Below are 19,360 nucleotides of genomic sequence, written 5' to 3'. Positions count from 1 at the left end.
ATGAAAGATATATTCAAATACACAGGACCACTGAGGACAGTTCAACATCCACTACAATGCCAACAAGTACTCAAAGAAAACAATTACAATTCAATTTGGATTGAGTTTGGATGTTCTTGATTTTGAACCAAAGTTTTTATAATAAGTCATCAGTTGCCAAATTTTAGCAACAAAACTAATAATGTTTCATTTCATCAACACAAAGAATGTGGGAAACTTGCTTCCTTTTGTTCATGCTGAATGCAGGGACTAATCACCCATACCCATTTGAAATCTGTAAGAAGTCTTGGTCAATGGTAATTAATTTCTTGGCAGAGGATCTGTTCATTATGAAAAAATACTATGGTTTTAATTGTGGGTCTACCCAATTCAAAACAAATTGGTAAGCAGCTAATATATTATAAATTTGTTTGTTTGTTTTCCAGGAAACTCTGAATGCCAATATTATGTCTGGGTAATTCTAGCCTTTTTGGGATTAGCTCTGATGGTATCACTGATCTTCAATATTTCCCACTATGTGGAAAAGCAGCGACAAGGTAAGACATTTTGAGAAATAGCTGGATAGTACCAGCATGAAGGGAGACAGAGTCACTGGAAACTCTAGAGAAGAAGAAGAAGACAATTTTATCAAATGACATGCAATAGGATATCTTTATCTGTAGAAAATCTATTTGGTACTTTTTTCCACCCTAAAATTTCTCTTACTTTAAAAATACAATCATATTAGAATATGAACAGACTCCCAATCTCAGCTTTATCTGCCCTACAATATAGAGTAGGGAGGAATTGTCCTGGTAAAATGTAGTTTTCCTCCTCCAATTCAACAGTAGTTGAGAAATTGTAGTTTATTCTGTAGTAGCCATAAAGATTCTCACTGATACATGATGGGAAGAGTGAAGACTAAATCTTCAAGCTTCCGCTCATGCCTACTCAAACCCGTCAGCATTAAGTCAGAGCCTGTCATGGGCATTAGAACTGTATTGGGATCAGGGGCACCTGGGTGGCTTAGTCGGTTAAGCGTCCGACTTTCTCTCAGGTCATGATCTCGCAGTTCGTGGGTTCAAGCCCCGCGTCGGGCTCTGTGCTGACTGCCAGCTCAGAGCCAGGAGCCTGTTTCAGTCTGTGACTCCCTCTCTCTCTGACCCTCCCCTGCTCACGCTGTCTCTCTCTCTCTCTCCTAGAAATAAATAAAACATTAAAAAAAAAAAAAAGGAAAGAGAACTGTATTGGGATCAGAAGAGAACTAGAAAAGCAACAGGCTGACCCACAGATATTATCTAACACTCCCAGGGTCAGCATTTCTTTTCAACAAGTGGGTCAGCAGTTTTAACCATGTGGCTTTCATCCTCATGGGCATGACTGAAATACTGTAGTGTACAGCAACTGGCACAATCTTTGCACACTATTGGCATTCAACGTGTGTGTTGGGTGGGTGGGTGGATGGATGGATGGATGGATGGATGGATGGTTATGAAAGGTCACCTATTTCTGAGAAAGGTCTTAATATACTAGAGCCAAAATTCTATGGGCAGCAGGATATTTCTGTGAAAATAATGAATAGAAAAGAAACTGTCAATGCCTTTTAACAGATGAAAAGATATAAAGTTGATAAAATCACATTAGACACATGTGACCCAGAAAAACTGCAGGAAACTAATTTAGAGCCATGGTTAGACTCTGGGGAGAGTCCTTGATCCTCTTAGGAGTGTCTTCCTCAGTGTTGCTAACACAAATGTAAAATATAAAGAAGAAAGCATTATTGTCATGCCTCTCAAAAAAAGATAAGAAGCACTAGGAAGTGAAGTGGCATAGCTGAGGTCACATGTCTACTCAATAGCAAAGCCAAGGATAAGGGCGCAGTCCGTCTAATTCTCTGTCCAACATGGTTTCCACTAGTACATTCTGCTTTTACACTGTTCACCAAATGTCCTTGGCCAGAAATCCAACACTCTTTTAGGATCTCTATTATAGTATTTCTATGCCTGAAGCTCCAGGCAGGCAATGCTTTTTCACAAGCAATGATTTCGGCAATTAATTTTTTAATCAAATATTTTTTCAAACACATTTTATAAGTCAGATGCATGAATGACCCATCATCCAACATTTTCGAACAAAGCTTTCTTCATAGAAAAAAATGAAGCTAAGAGTAGTACTCTTCTTTTTACAACAGCTAACATGACTGTATTTTAATTTCCTCAGTAAAATATTTTATGAATGCAGATAATACTGTCATTTGAGTTAGAAAAGGTGAACTTAGAGCTATAGAGGTGAAATAATTGCAGGTGGAAGCCAGGGGAAGTACAAGTACATGGTGAACTAGTACTTCACTCTTCCACTGATTCCAGTGATGATCGTTCAGAGATCTGTGTGGGGCCAGGGAACAAGTGGGCTTTTCAGTTCTCAGTTTTGGTAATTTGTCCATTGGAATCTACTTATCCATGTTCATACCATTTACCATCATATGAACTCCTTTTGAGAGCTGTTTTCTTATAATGGTTAGCTGACACTGCTGAAAGACTGGAGACTACCATTTTGGAAAGGAAAGGAGAGGGGAGGGAAGGGGTGGGGAGGGGAGGAGGGGGTGGAGGGAAGAAGAGGAGAGGGGAGGGGAGGAGAGGAGAGGGGAGGGGAAGGGAGGGGAGGGGAGGGGAGGAAAGGAGATGGGAGGGGAGGAAAGGAGAGGGGAGGGGAGGAGAGGAGAGGGGAGGGGAAGGGAGGGGAGGGGAGGGGAGGAAAGGAGATGGGAGGGGAGGAAAGGAGAGGGGAGGGGAGGAGAGGAGAGGAAAGGTTTTTCCTTTAAAAAAAAACCAAAACAGATTTATCTTATTTTCAATCATACAAACCCTGACCACCTCAGGCATGCCGTAAATTACTTTGTCTACAAGCAGTATGGTGGGAAATAACAGCTTTTTAAAAACAGAAAACAGTAAATTACACGTATTATTATATTTTTAAAAATCAATTTCAGTTCTCTCAATTTGTTTTTAGCATCGTGGCTATTGAAATCCATCTGTCATGAGTTAAAACCCTGCTTTCAGTATTTACCTGGGAGATCTCTTGTACAAGAAACATAACTTCTCGTAGTTTCAGGGTCCTTGTCTACAAATGTGGAGAACACCATCTAGCCCATAGGTCTCTTGTCAGAATTAGACAGATCACTCAGCTCAGTGCTTGGGACTGAGGAGGTCAGCCCTGCATGGCGTATAGCCCACATCACCACTACTGGTTGCCCGGGTGCTTCCTTCCCTCCTTCCACAGGTATTTGTTAAAGGCTTGCTATGACTGTGTGTTATCCCGTTTAATTCTAGTGTTGGTTATTTCAGCGAATGTTCATTCCTCTGGCTTCTCGCTGCTCCCACCATCTCTATATTCCTAGGTCCTCTCCAGCTCCTGTGTCACTTCCTGCCCCACCTCTATATTATCTAACACAATAGATCATGCAATAACCCGAGTTTTAGCAGGCCCACTTAAGTCACACGCAGGATCCTTTCCGAGCTTTTCCCATAGGCTTTCATGGAATCAGTTCTAGCTGTTAGCGTATTGCAAATTACTTTATTTGAGCAAAATGTGCCCTTCTAGGTAAGCATATAACCCTGGGTCTTGCATTGTATTAGCATCCAAGCCTCAGATTAGCTTTGCAGCAGTGCTCAATGACGCCCGAGTGCCTTCTGTTCGCTTCCCACCTCCCTTTTGCTGTCTGCAGCCCTCTCTCCACCACCCCAGCTTCTCCTGACCTCTTTGTCAGGCGCTGGTAGTAACTGCCACTACCGATGCAGTTGCTAGTCCTCATGGGCAAACAGGGTGGTCTTGCCCACACAGTGGTTCCAGGAGACTCTGGGATTCGTTCAGCAAACTGACTTCCTTCCAGTCCTGCTAAAGACTCCTCCGGCTTTGTTTCTCCTAGCGGGACAGACCAGAGGAGACTCAGCTATGTTAGCCAGCTCTTCTGCCACTTGGTCTGCGGACACAGTGCCCCTGTATCCGTGTCCCCATGGAACTTTTCATTTTTGCATCTTTGTGCTATTCTTTGTGGCTAAGGAACTTGCAAGACATGACTCCTCGTAAGGCGAAGAGTCAATGAATAAGTTTTGCTGGTGTATTAAATAGCTTACAAAAGAAAATCTCCATCCCAGCAACAAGACGGTATCTACACATTCAATCAGGTAGACATGATAAGCCTCTCCTTGATGTTTTTTGTAGCAGTGCTCAGTAGAAGCTTTGTAATGGAGTTATCCCTTCCCCCCAAAATAAACCTTATGCTTTATGTGATTCTTTGTTCTTCGGTAGGATTATATTTATTTCTTTTTCTGCTAGGAATGTATTAGCTTTGTCCTCCTTTAAAACCAAAAAATATTCTTTATCCAACCTTTCTTCTCTGTTTTGAGAAGAAGGATAAATAAGTTCATGGTTTGCTCATACATCTAAGTCCCATCAGTATATTTCCTAGACGCTTCAAAATTATGGCACATTTTTCACATTTTCACATGAAGAATGTATCAAAAAATGTTATTATGGAGTTGAAGCCATGTGCTGTTTTCTCTTGTTATGTATTGCATATGGAAGAGTAAACACTATAAAGGGGAAAACATAAAAGCAAATGTTTGCTTACATCCTCTCAACCATGAACCTGACCGCAAGTTGTCTGTATCTGAATCACAGAGAGGATTATGAAAACTTACCCCGTTCTTCTCACACAGAATCTTGCAAATTTAACTGCTTCATAGCAACATAAAAACTGCTTTCTATTTTACTAAATATCACTGAGATGATTAGCAGCTTTTAAATCATGCCATTATTTTTGTTTAAAAATTTTTAAAAGTTTATTTTGAGAGAGAGAGGCAGGGAGGGTCAGAGAGAGATAGAGAGAAAATCCCAAGCAGGCTCCTCACTGTCAGCACAGAGCCAGATGTAGGGCTCAAACTCATGAACTATGAGACCATGAGCTGAGCCACAATCAAGAATCAGTCACTTAACTGACTGAGCCGTCCAAGTGCCCCTATTTTTAAATAAACTTAAAAGCCTCATGCCAGAGAAGACTCTTTTCAGGAGCCTGAGCTTGCTGACCTTTCTCCCTAGCTCCAACCTCTAAACTTCTGATTACCACCTTCTTATTTATAGAAATCATATACTATCACACTTCTTATAGCTAAGGGCTGTAAAACTAAAAGCACTCTAGTACAGATCTCCAGCTCCAGATTACACATTTAAATTCTAATCTGAGAGGAGTGGAGAAGGTAGTGTTGAACTTTTTAAGGACCCTTTCAAGATGCTTCTTCTGTATGATTGGTTTTGATGTATCCTGTCCTTTGCCCACTACTCAATTTTTTCTCCACATTGTTTCAATTTCCTTTCATTCCAAGTAAGTATCACATGATTATATTGTATCCTTCATACAGTGGCTTCTATTTTCTTTTTCCCACAAATCTTTTTGGTTCAAAACTAGTTTTGCTTTTCTCTACTGATAATGCATCCAACAACATCTTTCCATAGAGCTATCCTTTGACACATTACATTAGTATACTTTCCAAGTACCAACATTCATATTCCAAGTATCTCCAATTGGAAAATCCACATTATCTTTTAAAAATATTAGTCTGGGAGTTCCTGGGTGGCTTAGTCAGTTAAGCATCTGACTTCAGCTCAGGTCATGACCTCAGGGTTCATGAGTTTGAGCCCCATGCTGGGCTCTCTGCTGTCAGCTTGGATCCTCTGTCCCTCTCTCTCTGTCCCTCCCCTGGTCGGTCGGTCTGTCTGTCTGTCTGTCTCTCTCTCTCTTGCAAAAATAAAAAAATAAAAATAAAAACATTTTAAAAATATTAGTCTGTGTAGGGTAACCTTTGACCCCATGCCTATTTTTTCTCGTTCTGTTTAAGTAATGTCACTCTTTATTTTAGCTTTCAAATTCATTATTTTTTATTTTTTCTTTCAATTTAACACTCACTTGATGACAATCCTCTTGCCAGAAGTGAGATTCGGTCATTTCACTGCAAATCAAGATTTACTTGTGAATCTTTCACCTTACAATAGCTTTTTAATTACACCAACTTGTTTTCCACTAATCCATTTAATGAAGAGACTCAATTCAAATCAGCACAGTTGTGACTTATTACCTGATTGGATTTAGAATGTATAATATAGAAAATCAACTGTCATTTTCTAAACTGTTTTTAACGAAAATTTCTTCATTTATCTTCTACATCTACTTACATGCTGTTGGCATTATTATTTCTACTTTACAAATAGAGAGAATCAGAATTTTTTGTTTTTTGTTTTTTAAGTGGAGGTTTTTTTTTAAGTTTATTTATTTTGAGAGAGAGATTGACAGAGCATGAGTAGGGTAGGGATAGAGAGAGAGAAAGAGAGAGAATTCCAAACAGGATCTGTGCTAACTAACACAGCACAGAGCCCAACACAGGGCTTGAACTCATGAACTGTGAGATCATGGCCTGAGATGAAATCAAGAGTTGGATGTTCAACCGACTGAGCCACCAGGCACCCTGAGAATCAAGTTTTAAAGTGATTTGCATGTTGGTTCATGGCAAATGCATTGAAGAGCTGCTACCCAAATTCAGTCTTCTGATTTCTCACCTTGAATTTTTTCTGTGTTACATTAGGCTACCATTTGACTAAACTCTTGTATGTGCATTTTTAATTCCAGGCAAATATGAATAATAGTTAATGACATGAGTATAAACATTTCTGTCATTTAAAAAGAACTCAACACATACTTCATATTTTCCAGTTTTCAATGTTCTTGATTTTTCTTATGTTTATTGTTATTATTTTTGTTTCTGAAGCTTTCCAATCTTGTGTTTCCATTAACCTGTGGCTCCGTGCAATAGTAGACTTCTTTAGCCTTCTCTCGACATCTATCTGTGTTCATATTCACAAGACTAATCTGAAAGTAGTCTAAATAGCTGCATCTTTTATATGCAGGTCATGGTAGGGCATTGCCTGTGGGCTAGGAGTCTTTCAGATACATCCCAAGTGGATCATTAATCATTTTTGGTCCCATAGGTTCTAGGTCTACATGCTCTGCAAAACTTCCGGCATTTGGTCCTTCACAGAATTCTTCCAAATGCACTGACACATGACAGGTCCATTTCATCCAACGTGATGACTTTAATAATTTGTTCCAATAATGTTTCTCTAACAGCTAATGACCTCTCTGGAGAATAACTCAACTTTGTCACACATAAATCTAACTAAAAATAATCTAGTTGTTCGGTGACTTCCTCAGTCATTTGAAAATATTTTTACCAGTTCCCTACGAGCACGGTGTTTTTTATATGTTAAAACTGAAAGATCACTCTTTGGCTACTAATTTCTCTGTGTGATTGCCAGAGACTCAGATAATGATGGGCTTCATTTTTATAGAAATAGCTTTTGCAAGATTTTGCTATTTAGTGCCAGGTTGAATAACAGTCAAAATATAACAAATATCACAGTATTTGGTATATCATTCAATTCAACTATATCCAGTCTAAGAAAATTTACTGATGAACAGAAAATACAGACTTCTTCATAAATTTAATCTTAATTATTAAAACCGTGTTCTAATTTTCCCTTAATGTCTCTCAACAATGCATTATGAATCTATTGCTTCTCACTAAAAATTTTTTAAAACTATATTTTTCAAGTTTGAACATATATATTTAACTGGAAGTGAGAATACTGCCTTTCATTTGCCTTTGAGCCACCATCTTCAAGGTCCAACAGTGGGTTCCTTTTGGAAACTAGGCACGTAACTTTTTCATGGTTTTTGTGAGCCTACCTCAGATCTCTGGTCAGTGTTATCACTGCAGACCAGTATACTGTTTCTTTTAAAAACCACTTTACAGTTTTGATTACTTTTAGACTGTGAGCCCAACTTTTTACAGTTCTCTTCTCCTTAGAATCCTCATCTATCCTTACTTGAGTTTGCCCCATGTGCATGAGATAGAATTACAACCAGAGCAACTTCCTGAACATGATTTTTATGTTCTTGTTCACATGACAAGAACTGTTAGCAGACACTTCAAAAATAGATAAATAAAGAAGCTTCCTAGGATTTGTTTTGTGTTTTGTTTGTTTGTTTGCTTGCTTTTCGTAGGGGAGAAAAGCTTATTCAGATCACCAAGGTCAGAGAGGGAATCTGTCAGGAGGGAGAGCTGTTTCATGGAATGTGAAGGCAGAAGAGACAGTGCGCCCCACCTACCATGGACTGGCCCACCATAAAGGCAGGGGTAGAGATCTCCATGTTCATCACTTGGTGTTTCCCCTGCATAAAATGGCCACACGTGCAGGCTCTATATCACTTCCAACCTGTGTTGTGTTTCCATCTCAAATTTCCAAGAGAGAAGATTGGCCCAAATCAGAGAAGATCATTACGTCTGGTGGTGGTGGCCAAGTGTCTTGATTTAAGATATTAGCTGAGACTCAGGACAATGAGGCTAAGCTCCTCTCACAATAGTCTCTAGAAGATTTAACTAATGTATGTCAAAATTCCTTTAACTTGTCTATTTTTAATATCTTTCAGGTAAAATGTACAGACACACTGAAGACTACATTCCCAGGTATGTAGAAAATAAGTTATGTAGTATGATTCCTAACTAATAAGAAGTAATAAATGCTATATTGCTTACAGTTTGGGCCTGGGGTTGTCACATTTGGGTAAAAATAAAATGAAAAGTGAGTTTTAATTAGTTTTGCTCCTATCTGAAGATCAAGAGGTATACTGTTATTATTTTCCCTAGTTACTTATCCTGAGTCAATAAGGGTGCTGGTTAAGGGATGAAATGAGACTCTAACCTGGTATCTACGGAATTCTTGTCAATTTCAAAAGGATTGATTCAAATCAGATTGTAAGAATTCAGTCTGATTACATATAAAATTGAGTGGCCCTTAAGAAACCAGGGTGGAAAAGAAATCTAGCAATACCTAATAAAATTTAAGATATACAGGGACACCTGGGTGGCTCAGTCGGTTAAGTGTCCGACTTTGTCTCTGGTCATGATCTCACGGTCCATGAGTTTGAGCCCTACATCGGGCTCTGTGCTGACAGCTCAGAGCCTGGAGCCTGCTTTGGAGTCTGTGTCTCCTCCTCTGCCTGCCCCTCCCCCTCTCGTGCTCTGTCTTTCAAAAATGAATATACGTTAAAAAAATTTTTTAAAAGATATACATATGCACATACACGCATAAGGATGCTTTATGGTGTTCTCTTTTTAAATTTTTTAAATTTTTTTTAATGTTTTTTATTTATTTCTAGGAGAGAGAGAGAGAGAGACAGCATGAGCAGGGGAGGGTCAGAGAGAGAGGGAGTCACAGACTCTGAAAGAGGCTCCAGGCTCTGAGCTGGCAGTCAGCACCGAGCCCGACGCGGGGCTCGAACCCACGAACCGCGAGATCATGACCTGAGTGAAAGCCGGACGCTTAACCGACTAAGCCACCCGGGCGCCCCATATGGTGTTCTCTTTTTAAAAGTAATGTCAATTAATAGGGAGCTGTGATGTCGGTCAATACAATCAATAGGGAACTGTGATAAATCAACCCTAAGATAACATATGGTTATAGATATAACTTATTCTCTTTAATATCTGTTGAATTATTTGCAGGGAATTTGTATGATTTTTCTTTATAAAAAAAGGGTTACGGTATAAATCATAGTAAAGAATTTTCATTTTCTTGCACAGTATATTCTGGCCCAAATATGTTATTGGACTGGAAATTTCTCCTCTAGGATAAAAAAAAAACATCTAAATATAGAGAATTTCCTAGAGGACTCTTCAAGACCTTTCTGAAATGGTAGACTGAAAGGCAAAAAGGTCTTTCACAAACACAGAGCTTTCTCACTGGGTAGGATAAGATTATAAGCTTTTTGTTAGCCTCTAAAAGACCTTTAAAAAATTTTTGTCCATGTGGAAATATCTCTGGCAGATCCAGGATCTAGGCTGCAGGTAGATTCACACAACGAAGAAAATTTTATTTTTACAGTTTAATATTATATTCTATAACATGTGATAATTTTCAATTAGTTATCTCATATCAAGAGTGACTTGCTGATTTGGTTACAATAAACAACATGACAAAGAAAATCCTATATAACCATGTAATCCCTTGGATGATTTATATGATAATTGTCATTTGAGAGGCAATTAAGATGCAATGTGATAGAATATCTAGTGATTTGATCATTCTGCGAAAGACTGGATTAGGATGCTGAGAGTCTGAAGGAAAATTGGTAAAATACCCATCTCAAAGTAAGCAGGCAATAGGGTAAATGTGAAAAAGAGGCTGGTTCTTTTATAACATTTGCTCATTTGTACATTCAATGGATATTAATTCAACAAATAGGAATTGTGGTAGACAAGAGATGCAAAGATGTAGATCTTTCCCTCATGGATTTAATAACCTGTTATCTATTGTAACAAGTCTCAATTTAGACATAATTTGAATATGTGATGCAGATTTTATCTATGAAAAGTGGCTGGCATGTTAATTCACAAGTTTATGTAGAGTACTTCACAGCTTGTCTATTTCTGATTATGTAGTCTGGGGGCCAAAATCACCTCTGCAGGAAGGGTACAGAGGATCCAGAAAAAAAAAAAAATGAATGTGAAATTATCTCCAGCCATCAAAACTTCAGCATTAAAACAGCAAGGGGAAATAAAGGCTATCTTTCTTAGGTAGAAATAAGATTAGCAATGCCTCCTCAGTTCTTAGATGACTTGAGGCTAGGGCTCCCCACAATGCACCCTCTCTCCACGTCTCCTTGACAGTGGTTTAGGTGGGAAGCCATGCTAGAGGGGAAAGAAATATGCTTCTCTGATCTTGTCTTCCTACTTCCCCAAATCCCTGCCCTTCCTGCACTAGTAGGTCAAAAATGTGATCACTTCAAGAACAATGTAGCATCTATATTTAACAGAAAGTCATATATACACATCCTGGCGTTTACCCCTGGGCCACTTTATTTTTCCTTTAAAACATAATTCTACACAATTTTGGTCCTTTGATCTGCATTAGAAGTATAATACAGTGGGGGATATTATGGATTTGAGATCTAGACAATGCTGGGTTTTAATCAAACTCTTGTAATTACTAGTCTTGTAGTCTTAGGAAAATGAGCATTGGTGAACTTCAGCTGTATCATCTGAAACATACAGATTATAATGTAATAGTTTCCATACAAAGCAGAGTTGATTTAAAAAAAAAAAAGATACTGTTTTATCAGATGAAAATTAAGGTTAAGAAAATTTCTGCTCATTTACAGTATATTTACCCTCCAATTTTGGAAATCAGTTCACGTTTGTGACTACTTTAAATTCATCATGACTCCTTAGTTTCAGAGTCTGTTGTGAAAAACTTAGGACAGATTCTCAGCAGCTTTGTGCATGGTCTGCTCCTGGGTGGCATTGAGACATGACTTTATGGCAAAACAGGTCTCATCTCAGCCATTCTTCTACCTTAAAATGATTTCTTGGATTTCTGGGGCTGTGCAGGCTCTATTTACTTCCCCTCTTTACTAAATACACTAACCTACTACCCTGGACCAGTCTTCTGGTCTTAGCTGTCCTCATCCGTTCTCAAGAGGGAGGCTCCTTGTGACAAGAGAAATTCTGAGTAGCCTTCCCAGACATCTGAGACTTCCAAGTAGACGGGCAGATGAGGCCCTCACCATGATCACTGCTGTGCTTGTAGCCAAAATGGCTCCACGTTTTCCAGCCTTCTGTTTATTAGTTTTAATGTACAAATAACTGTAAGCCACGCTCTAACCCTGTATGACTGCAGGAAGTCCAGTCACTTCTTAAGAATTTCTTCTTAAGAATCCTTCAGGGGCACCTAGGTAGCTCAGTCAGTTAAGCATCCAACTCTTGGTTTCAGCTCAGGTCCTGATCTCACAGTTTCATGAGTTCGAGCCCTGTGTTGGGCTCTGAGCTGGCAGCAGGAAGCCTGCTTGGGATTCTCTCCCTTCCTCTCTCTGCCCCTCCTCTACTTACGCTGTCTCTCTCTCCAAATAAATAAACTTAGAAAAAGAATCCTTGAGAAGTATAGATAGGTTTCAAAAATCTTATTCTTTTTTTATTTATTTTTAAAATGTTTTTATTTATTTTTGAGAGAGACAGAGAGACAGATCATGAATGGGGAGGGGCAGAGAAAGAGAGGGAGACACAGAATCTGAAGCAGGATGCAGGCTCTTGACTGTCAGCACAGAGCCTGACTTGGGGCTCAAACTCACAAGTCATGAGATCATGACCTGAGCCGATGTCAGACACTCAACTGACTGAGTCGCCCAGGCGCCCCACCAAAAATCGTATTCTTGATTGTCCTTTTATCACACTCAGCTCTATGTCACTGCTCTAGGTGTATTTCCACATATTTTCAGAATTCTTCATGCTGGCAGATCTTTCCATTGTCCTTTCCCCAGAACCTTGGTGAAAGATCCTTCTTTTCAAGTGTTCCAAAGCACTGGCAATATAAGCGCCTTGTGTTTATTTATTTTTTATTTTTTATTTTTTGAGAGAGACAGAGGGCAAGCAGGGGAGGGGCAGAAAAAGAAGGAGACACAGAATCCGAAGCAGGCTCCAGGGTCTGAACAAGCTGTCAGCACAGAGCCCAATGCAGGGCTCGAACCTACGAACTGTGAGATCATGACCTGAGCTGAAGTTGGATGTTCAACCGACTGAGCCACCCAGGTGCCTCAAGCACCTTCTGTTCAATAGGCTACAAAAAAAAGATATATTAGAAGAAAATTGGAACACTGAGCAAGGGAATAGAAATTTAGTATTAGATATCATTGCTCTGAGAATCTACTGACCATACCCCGCAAAGGGAATACCACTGGATTCACTTCTTAGTGTCTAACTGTACAAGGCCAATGCTGAAATTTATATTCTTCCCCAGGACCAGGGGTCTATACTTGGTCCTCACCCTAAGTTCAAGACAGCTACACCCATGGCACAGTCCCTGGCAAAGAAAGCAAAAATTCAGGAAGCATATACTCAGGAACCATACCTTCGGCAACTTTCCTTTTTTTTTTCCCTGTATCATTGCTTCTTCTTTTTGTATTATTCCCCTAAATATGTAAAGAATATTGTTTCATTCATTTAAAAAAAGGAAAGAAAAAAAGAAAAGCTTTCTTGATATATTTCCCACAGCTACATCTCTGTTGCTCTGTACCCTTTACAGCAAAACATGGAAGTTCCATCTATGTTCTGTCTGTATTTGCTGGCTTCTCCTCTTCTCTTCTTTCTTGAACCTACTCTATTCAATATTCTGCAGTCAGTAATCCACCAATTTAGCTCTTGTCAAGGTCACCAGTGAAATCCACATGGCCAAATCTTAGTGTCATTGTATGCAGTCCATCTGTAGCATTTGATACCTCGATGCTCCCTACTTCTCTAGGTTTGAGACACTTCTCTAGGCTCTGGGTCCCACCCCCCCAACCCATCTTTGAATTTCCTCCTTACATGGCTCCTTCTCCTTTGCTGATTACTGAACCTTTGACATCAGAGTGTTCAGGGCTAATCTCATGAAACTCTTCTCTATCTATACTCATTCCATAAAGTCGTTTTTATCTCCTCTTATGGCTTTAAAAAACATTATACACTAATGGTGCCTAAACAGATATACTTGACAATTTGAAGAAATACCTACTCAGCAAATCAAGGTAACACTTACCAAAACCCCTGATAGACCCCTAAGCTTGCTCTTTTCACAGCCTCATAAATTTCTGACCCCTTAAAATAGCTATATTTTGTTTTATAGAAATAGCTTTCATTTTTGTTTGGATGTTGGAACCCCACATTTATATCATAGAATTTCAGAGCTGAAAAGAACAATAGTGATTGAATAGTTTAATAAACTTGTTTTATAAATAAGGACATTGAAATTCAGAGAATTTATATCCAAAGTCATTCATATGAAGTAATGATTTTTTAAAGATGGAATTTACATATTTAATCTACTTAGATAATAAAGCATTCAACAATTTTTCTAAAAGGACTTCTTCACAATAAAATAATGGTGAAATTAAAACTTTAAAAATAAGGAATACAGGAAATATATGCTAAAGTAGAAAATTTGGCCCCTAGTAAAAGATATAACTAACATTGTTTTAGATTTTGTAGTGCCAGTAAATGTGCTTATTGGTCAGAGGACCATTTTGGACATATTCAGAGCAATGCACTAGCCTCTAGGATATGGCTTTATTAATCTATTTTTAATAGCAATTGATCTTCTACATAAAACACTGCCAAGTATTTGTGCTTAGAGTTCATTAGATATTTGCAATAGGCTGGAGCTATTTGGCATTGCTAAGTAAAAATATATTTTTTAATTTGTTGGTTAGGCAACTGTTCCCTTGTAATAGCTTATTTGAGATGATTAATCATTTGAGACCTGCCTATAGACATAGGGCACTGCATTATAAATCACATCTTATTTTCATTCATAGGGAATGAAATGATATTCATTTTTTGGACATGATTTATCATGTGCAGGTTGTATCTGCTATCTTTGTAAGCTAGGAAAATGGATGGATTGTCTTATTAAAAAATTCTTCACCTTTTGCTATTATATTCTCTGCATAGCCAGAGAAAAACCATGAACAGGGCCTACTCCATATCCCAATATTAAGCTGTACTGAATTACTGATGGAAGGAAAGGTTACAGATGAGTTCCTTTGTTATCAGATAAAAGAAAAACACGCCAGCATCTGGACTTTTCAAACCATTTCATCCAGGCATCATTTGATCTAGTTTTTTTTTTTTTAAGGACACCTACTTACTATTTACATATACTGTGTCTTCTTTCAGAAGCGTAGGGAGTGATATAGGTGTTATGCTTTGAGATAAGTAAGTGTCCTTTCTCCTTTTCATGCAGTTCCCGATGATATATAATCTCATAGTTAAAGCAGTTGCTACTATTTTATGAAATGCCACTCTCACTGCCTGATGTGCTCCTCTGTTCCCAGCCTGCCATTGTGAAAGCTGGTCACCAAGGCCATTGTCACTGGTGACAATAGTAGGATGTCTACTCTAATCCTAAAAGGATTACTGAAATGAAGCTGTAAGGAAATTTAATCAAACATCAAGAGAAAATAGTAGTCAGGGCTTTTGGACCAGCCTTGCATTATAATCCTAGCACCAAGAGTTAGTATCCTTGTCTTTGTCTACTTTAACTCTAGGAGTTGCAAATTCCTTGTATGCACAGTGAGGATTTAAACAAAAAAAAAAATCTCAGAATTGTTCTGAGGACTCAATGATCACTGGCATAAAGACAAGCTTTCAGAATTGGTACTTATTGCTGGCATTACACATAAGGCTAAGGAAAATAATGTTAATCTCGCTCACTCTCGGACTTCACATCTGCAAAGTGGGAAATAATATTTTTGCAGAATTTCCTGAGGACTTTCGTATAATGTATATAAAACATTTGGCACAGCATCTGGATGTAATAGGTGATCAATCATTTGACTACATCTGCCAACCTAACTCTACGATATTCCTTTGGCCTTTTATTTCTTAAGCATCACTGTCAATTAGTATTTACTTAGTAAACATAGTTTTAGGGGATGATTCAGAGTAATATTCTGGGGAAGTAAACAGGCAGTACAATGTGCAGTTAAGACCATAGATAACCTAGGTTCTAGTCACAGCTCTGCCACTGACTAGTCTTCTCACTTCCAAATTACAGGACTTCTTTGTGCCTCAAGTTCCTTATCTATAAAATGGGAATGCTATAGGGCCTATCTGGTCAGATTGTTTTGAGAATGGAATAAATGAGCGAATGAACTTGCAGCTCAAGTAGCATTTGACAAACTTAAGTGCTAAATACGTATTCGCTGTTATTATTTCCTGAGCAGTCCAAAAAAAAAAAAAAAACCACCCTGTTGAAATGAACACACATACATGTACACTTGCGTCCATTCACTTGCACGTAAATATATCTACCTTGGTTGGCTAAGGTTAAACAAGAAGATGTAATCATATGTTGAATTTAACTGAACAACTAGTTAAGAACTGTGTATAAAGTGGATTCTAATAAGATAAATTCTTTTTCATTATTATAGGGAGGATGAGTATTATATTGAAGACACACCAATTTATGGTAACTTAGATGACATGGTCCCAGGTAAGTTTTATTTTTTCAGAAATTATATTTATCTATAAATTAATATCCCTCCCCTTAATTCCACAGCATGAGGTAGCTTAGTTTTGGTTGCAATCACATTTAAATATCCCAATGGCAACCATAAATTCAATTATATTTAGCATTTTATTTAGTATATATTTCCAAAGTTGCATATTATAAATTGTATTGTAACATTCAGTGTAAATCAACATCCTGTTTTTCTAGATTTTCTTCATATTACTCTAGAAGAAATGTGAATACAGGAAGACTTACTACGAATTCTGACACACATAGTTCTATGAAATAAAGCTATTTCTAGAACAGAAAACAGCTTGGGGAACCAGTGCTTTGCTCTCTGTCTACAAAAGCAAATCTACATTGAATATTCTGGAACAATGAACATACTCTCTGGATTCCCTTATTTTAACTGCTAGTGTTAAGTAGAGAATCTAGGGATACATTGAGGGCAAACGGGGAAAGAAAAGAGCTACATTACCACCGAGTGGGTTAAATTTTTTGTTCTTAGGTGACAAGTACTTTTCAATTCCCAGCTTCCCTCATTCCTCGAAACATCCCAACCACTCCAAAACAAAAGGCCACTAAATTCCTTAAAACAGATAACAATGATCTGATCCCAGAGCTCCAATTAGAGAAGGCTTAAGGGCAAATGCTAGTATTTAATGCCATCCTGGCCCTGCAAGTCCTTCACTTAATTCACGATAGGAAAGTTGGGGGTTAACGGAGATTTCCAGGAATGGACTAAACTATCTGAATCTCTGTATATCAAAACACCATGCAAGTCTCCTAAAGTTAGGAATGTGAGAATATGAAAGGATTCAAAATACTATTTAATCTTTGTCTTTCCCTTCTTTGTAGTGTCTTCTAATCCCTATACTCTGAGAAATCAAAACTCTTTTTAGGACTATCCTATTAAAAATAATTTGCCCTCCTATTTCACCTTGCAGAATCGTGGTGCCCATCTATAATATCTGAGGTTTCAATTCTTACGTACTCTGGTGGTGCAAAGCCCACCATAGCTGCAATTTCTATATCTAAGGGAGCACAGGTGCCACCCCACAGGTTCTGATTTATTAGGTCCAGAGTATGGTTTAGTAATTTGCTAACTGACAAATCTCCAGGTGATTCTAATGCATGTTTTCCATGGACCATTCCTTGAGAAATATCCCTTCTCTGTGTTGCTTTTCAGAAATGTGTGAATGATTGGTTTTAAGTTGCATTACATTAGTAAATATATCTTTCTTTCTGTGGGATCAAATTGGTGCAATCCACATTTCTGCCAGGTGACAGGCCATCCTACAAGTCACACACACACTCTCTCTCTCTTTTCCCCTTGAAATAGGCATATCTGGGGGGCAAGTAAGGGATGGGTAATTTCTTATGCATGTCCCTATAGGATGAAATGAGCACAGCTCTGCTGGCTGTTGGCCACTGCACAAAACCTCTAAGTACTTAGGACCAGCGTTTCACAGCTCCATACCCTCAAAACAGCCTGGCTGAACTGTCACTGACTTATGAGACAAAAGCCATAATCTAAACATTCTTTTTCAAAAACAGGAAACAATTTTGGGTATGGGGTATCTAGGTGGCTCAGTCTATTAAGCATCCAACTTTGGCTCAGGTCATGATTTCACAGCTCCTGAGTTTGAGCCTCACATCATGCTCTGCATTGACAGTGCAGTGCCTGCTTGGGATTCTCTCTCTCCCTCCCTCATGGTCCCTCCCCCCCCCCCATCAAAATAAACTTAATGAAATGGCTTTAAGTAGAAGTTCCCTCACTTATGGAGAGAATTGCCAAATTTGAATCATCAGTGCATGTGCACTATGCCATGCCACCGCCATGTGCCATTTGGAATCATGCCTAAATGGAATACATGGGATCTCTATAACATCTAAATGGTAGTTTAAGTCAAGCCTGTCACCTGCAATGGCATAAATTAATATGATCTAGTCTTTATCCCAAGTGACCTTCTTTTGTCTTCTTGTTGATGCTATGGGGCAAAAGACTTCTCCACATTCTGAAGCATAAAATGGCTTGTGCTTCCTTACTTGTTTGCATCTTCACAAAAATGACAAACCAAATGACTCTTGGGGGTTTCACATTACAGCTCTGTGTTGTTTGGGTCATGCATTTTTATTGGTGCCAGCATTTTTCACTTTTCCATTGTAAATCATGATCTTTCTAACTCATCAGAACCAGTGGATGAAAACTGTTATGAACAAATGAAAGCCCGACCAGAGAGATCTGCAAATGAACTGCAAGAAGCTACCCCACCTACACAGGTGAGCTTTGTTTTCTGGATTATGGGTCAGGCTCAGCCTAGATCATAGCACGGCTGCATGTTTCAAGAACATAAAAGCAGTGCATTCTGATTCACACCTGAAGTAGACTGAGATTTTAAAGGCTAAATCCGTGTTAAGTTCTGGGACCTGAGCTCTAAAGGGAACCTCAAAGGCAAGCAAATGGTACTCAGAACCATACCCAAAAAGTCAGAATTGTGTACCATTACAAAGGCAACAGATTGAAGGAAAAGTGAGTCTTCTTAATCAATCAAGCTTTTCTTTCAGATTGAGAAGCTTATGTGCATCACCAAGATAAATACAAAAGTTGGCGTATATCTAATTCTCACAAGACCTGGATGTCAGGAATTTATGGGGATGTGGGAGGAGAAGAGGAGGGTAGGGAGAAAGAGAGGTAAGAGGAGGGAGAGAGCACACACACTTTAGTTAAAAGATAAATTAGCTGGATATAAAAGATCATACTTCTATTTTATAAGGCAAATGAGTCCTATAATACAAGTCCTATGGCCATGGGCTAATGGCAAGAGATTTTCACACAGCTTGTGTAGGGTTAGACAGGACATAAGTGTAAGCAGAAACATATGAAAACCCAAGAAGCAATGGATAGTTTTCTGTTTTGTACCACGATCAATTCAACCTCCTCAGGCATCACAAATTCTTAGTCTAATGCTGTTGATGTGTTATACATTTCAGTTAAGAAGTTCTTCTTTTTCCTCCAAGATCTTGCCCTTCAATTATGTGCTCTCTTGCTACTCCCTAGAAATAGTCATGGGCCCAGTATTTCCTATGCAGTTGTTATGTGTCAGACTTTGTCATATATTCTTTACATGCATTATCTTCTTGGAGTCTTATGAGGGAGGTGGCATTATTTCTCCCATTGACAGGGGCTTGAGAAGGATAAAAAAAAACATGTTCTGAAGCACTCAGGCAC

At 38.6% G+C, this 19,360-nt stretch overlaps 1 protein-coding gene across 1 annotated transcript in view; it reads left to right on the top strand.

Moving 5' to 3' along the window:
- The window catches only part of LOC120240273 (T-cell receptor-associated transmembrane adapter 1), a 37,340-nt gene that overhangs the window by 12,528 nt on the left and 5,452 nt on the right, over positions 1–19,360 (top strand). Inside the window, exons 2-5 of the mRNA XM_039244990.1 lie at positions 426–536; positions 8,519–8,555; positions 16,049–16,110; positions 18,323–18,411. Of these exons, the coding sequence (XP_039100921.1) occupies positions 426–536; positions 8,519–8,555; positions 16,049–16,110; positions 18,323–18,411 (299 nt within the window). The remainder of the gene's footprint in view (positions 1–425; positions 537–8,518; positions 8,556–16,048; positions 16,111–18,322; positions 18,412–19,360) is intronic.

The sequence above is a fragment of the Hyaena hyaena genome, unplaced genomic scaffold (genome assembly GCF_003009895.1).
Source record: "Hyaena hyaena isolate Hyena2069 unplaced genomic scaffold, ASM300989v1 scaffold_251, whole genome shotgun sequence".
Classification (NCBI taxonomy): Eukaryota; Metazoa; Chordata; class Mammalia; order Carnivora; family Hyaenidae; genus Hyaena; species Hyaena hyaena.
The sequence above is the reverse complement of the archived record's forward strand: the minus strand, read 5'-3'. Positions and strand labels throughout refer to the sequence as shown.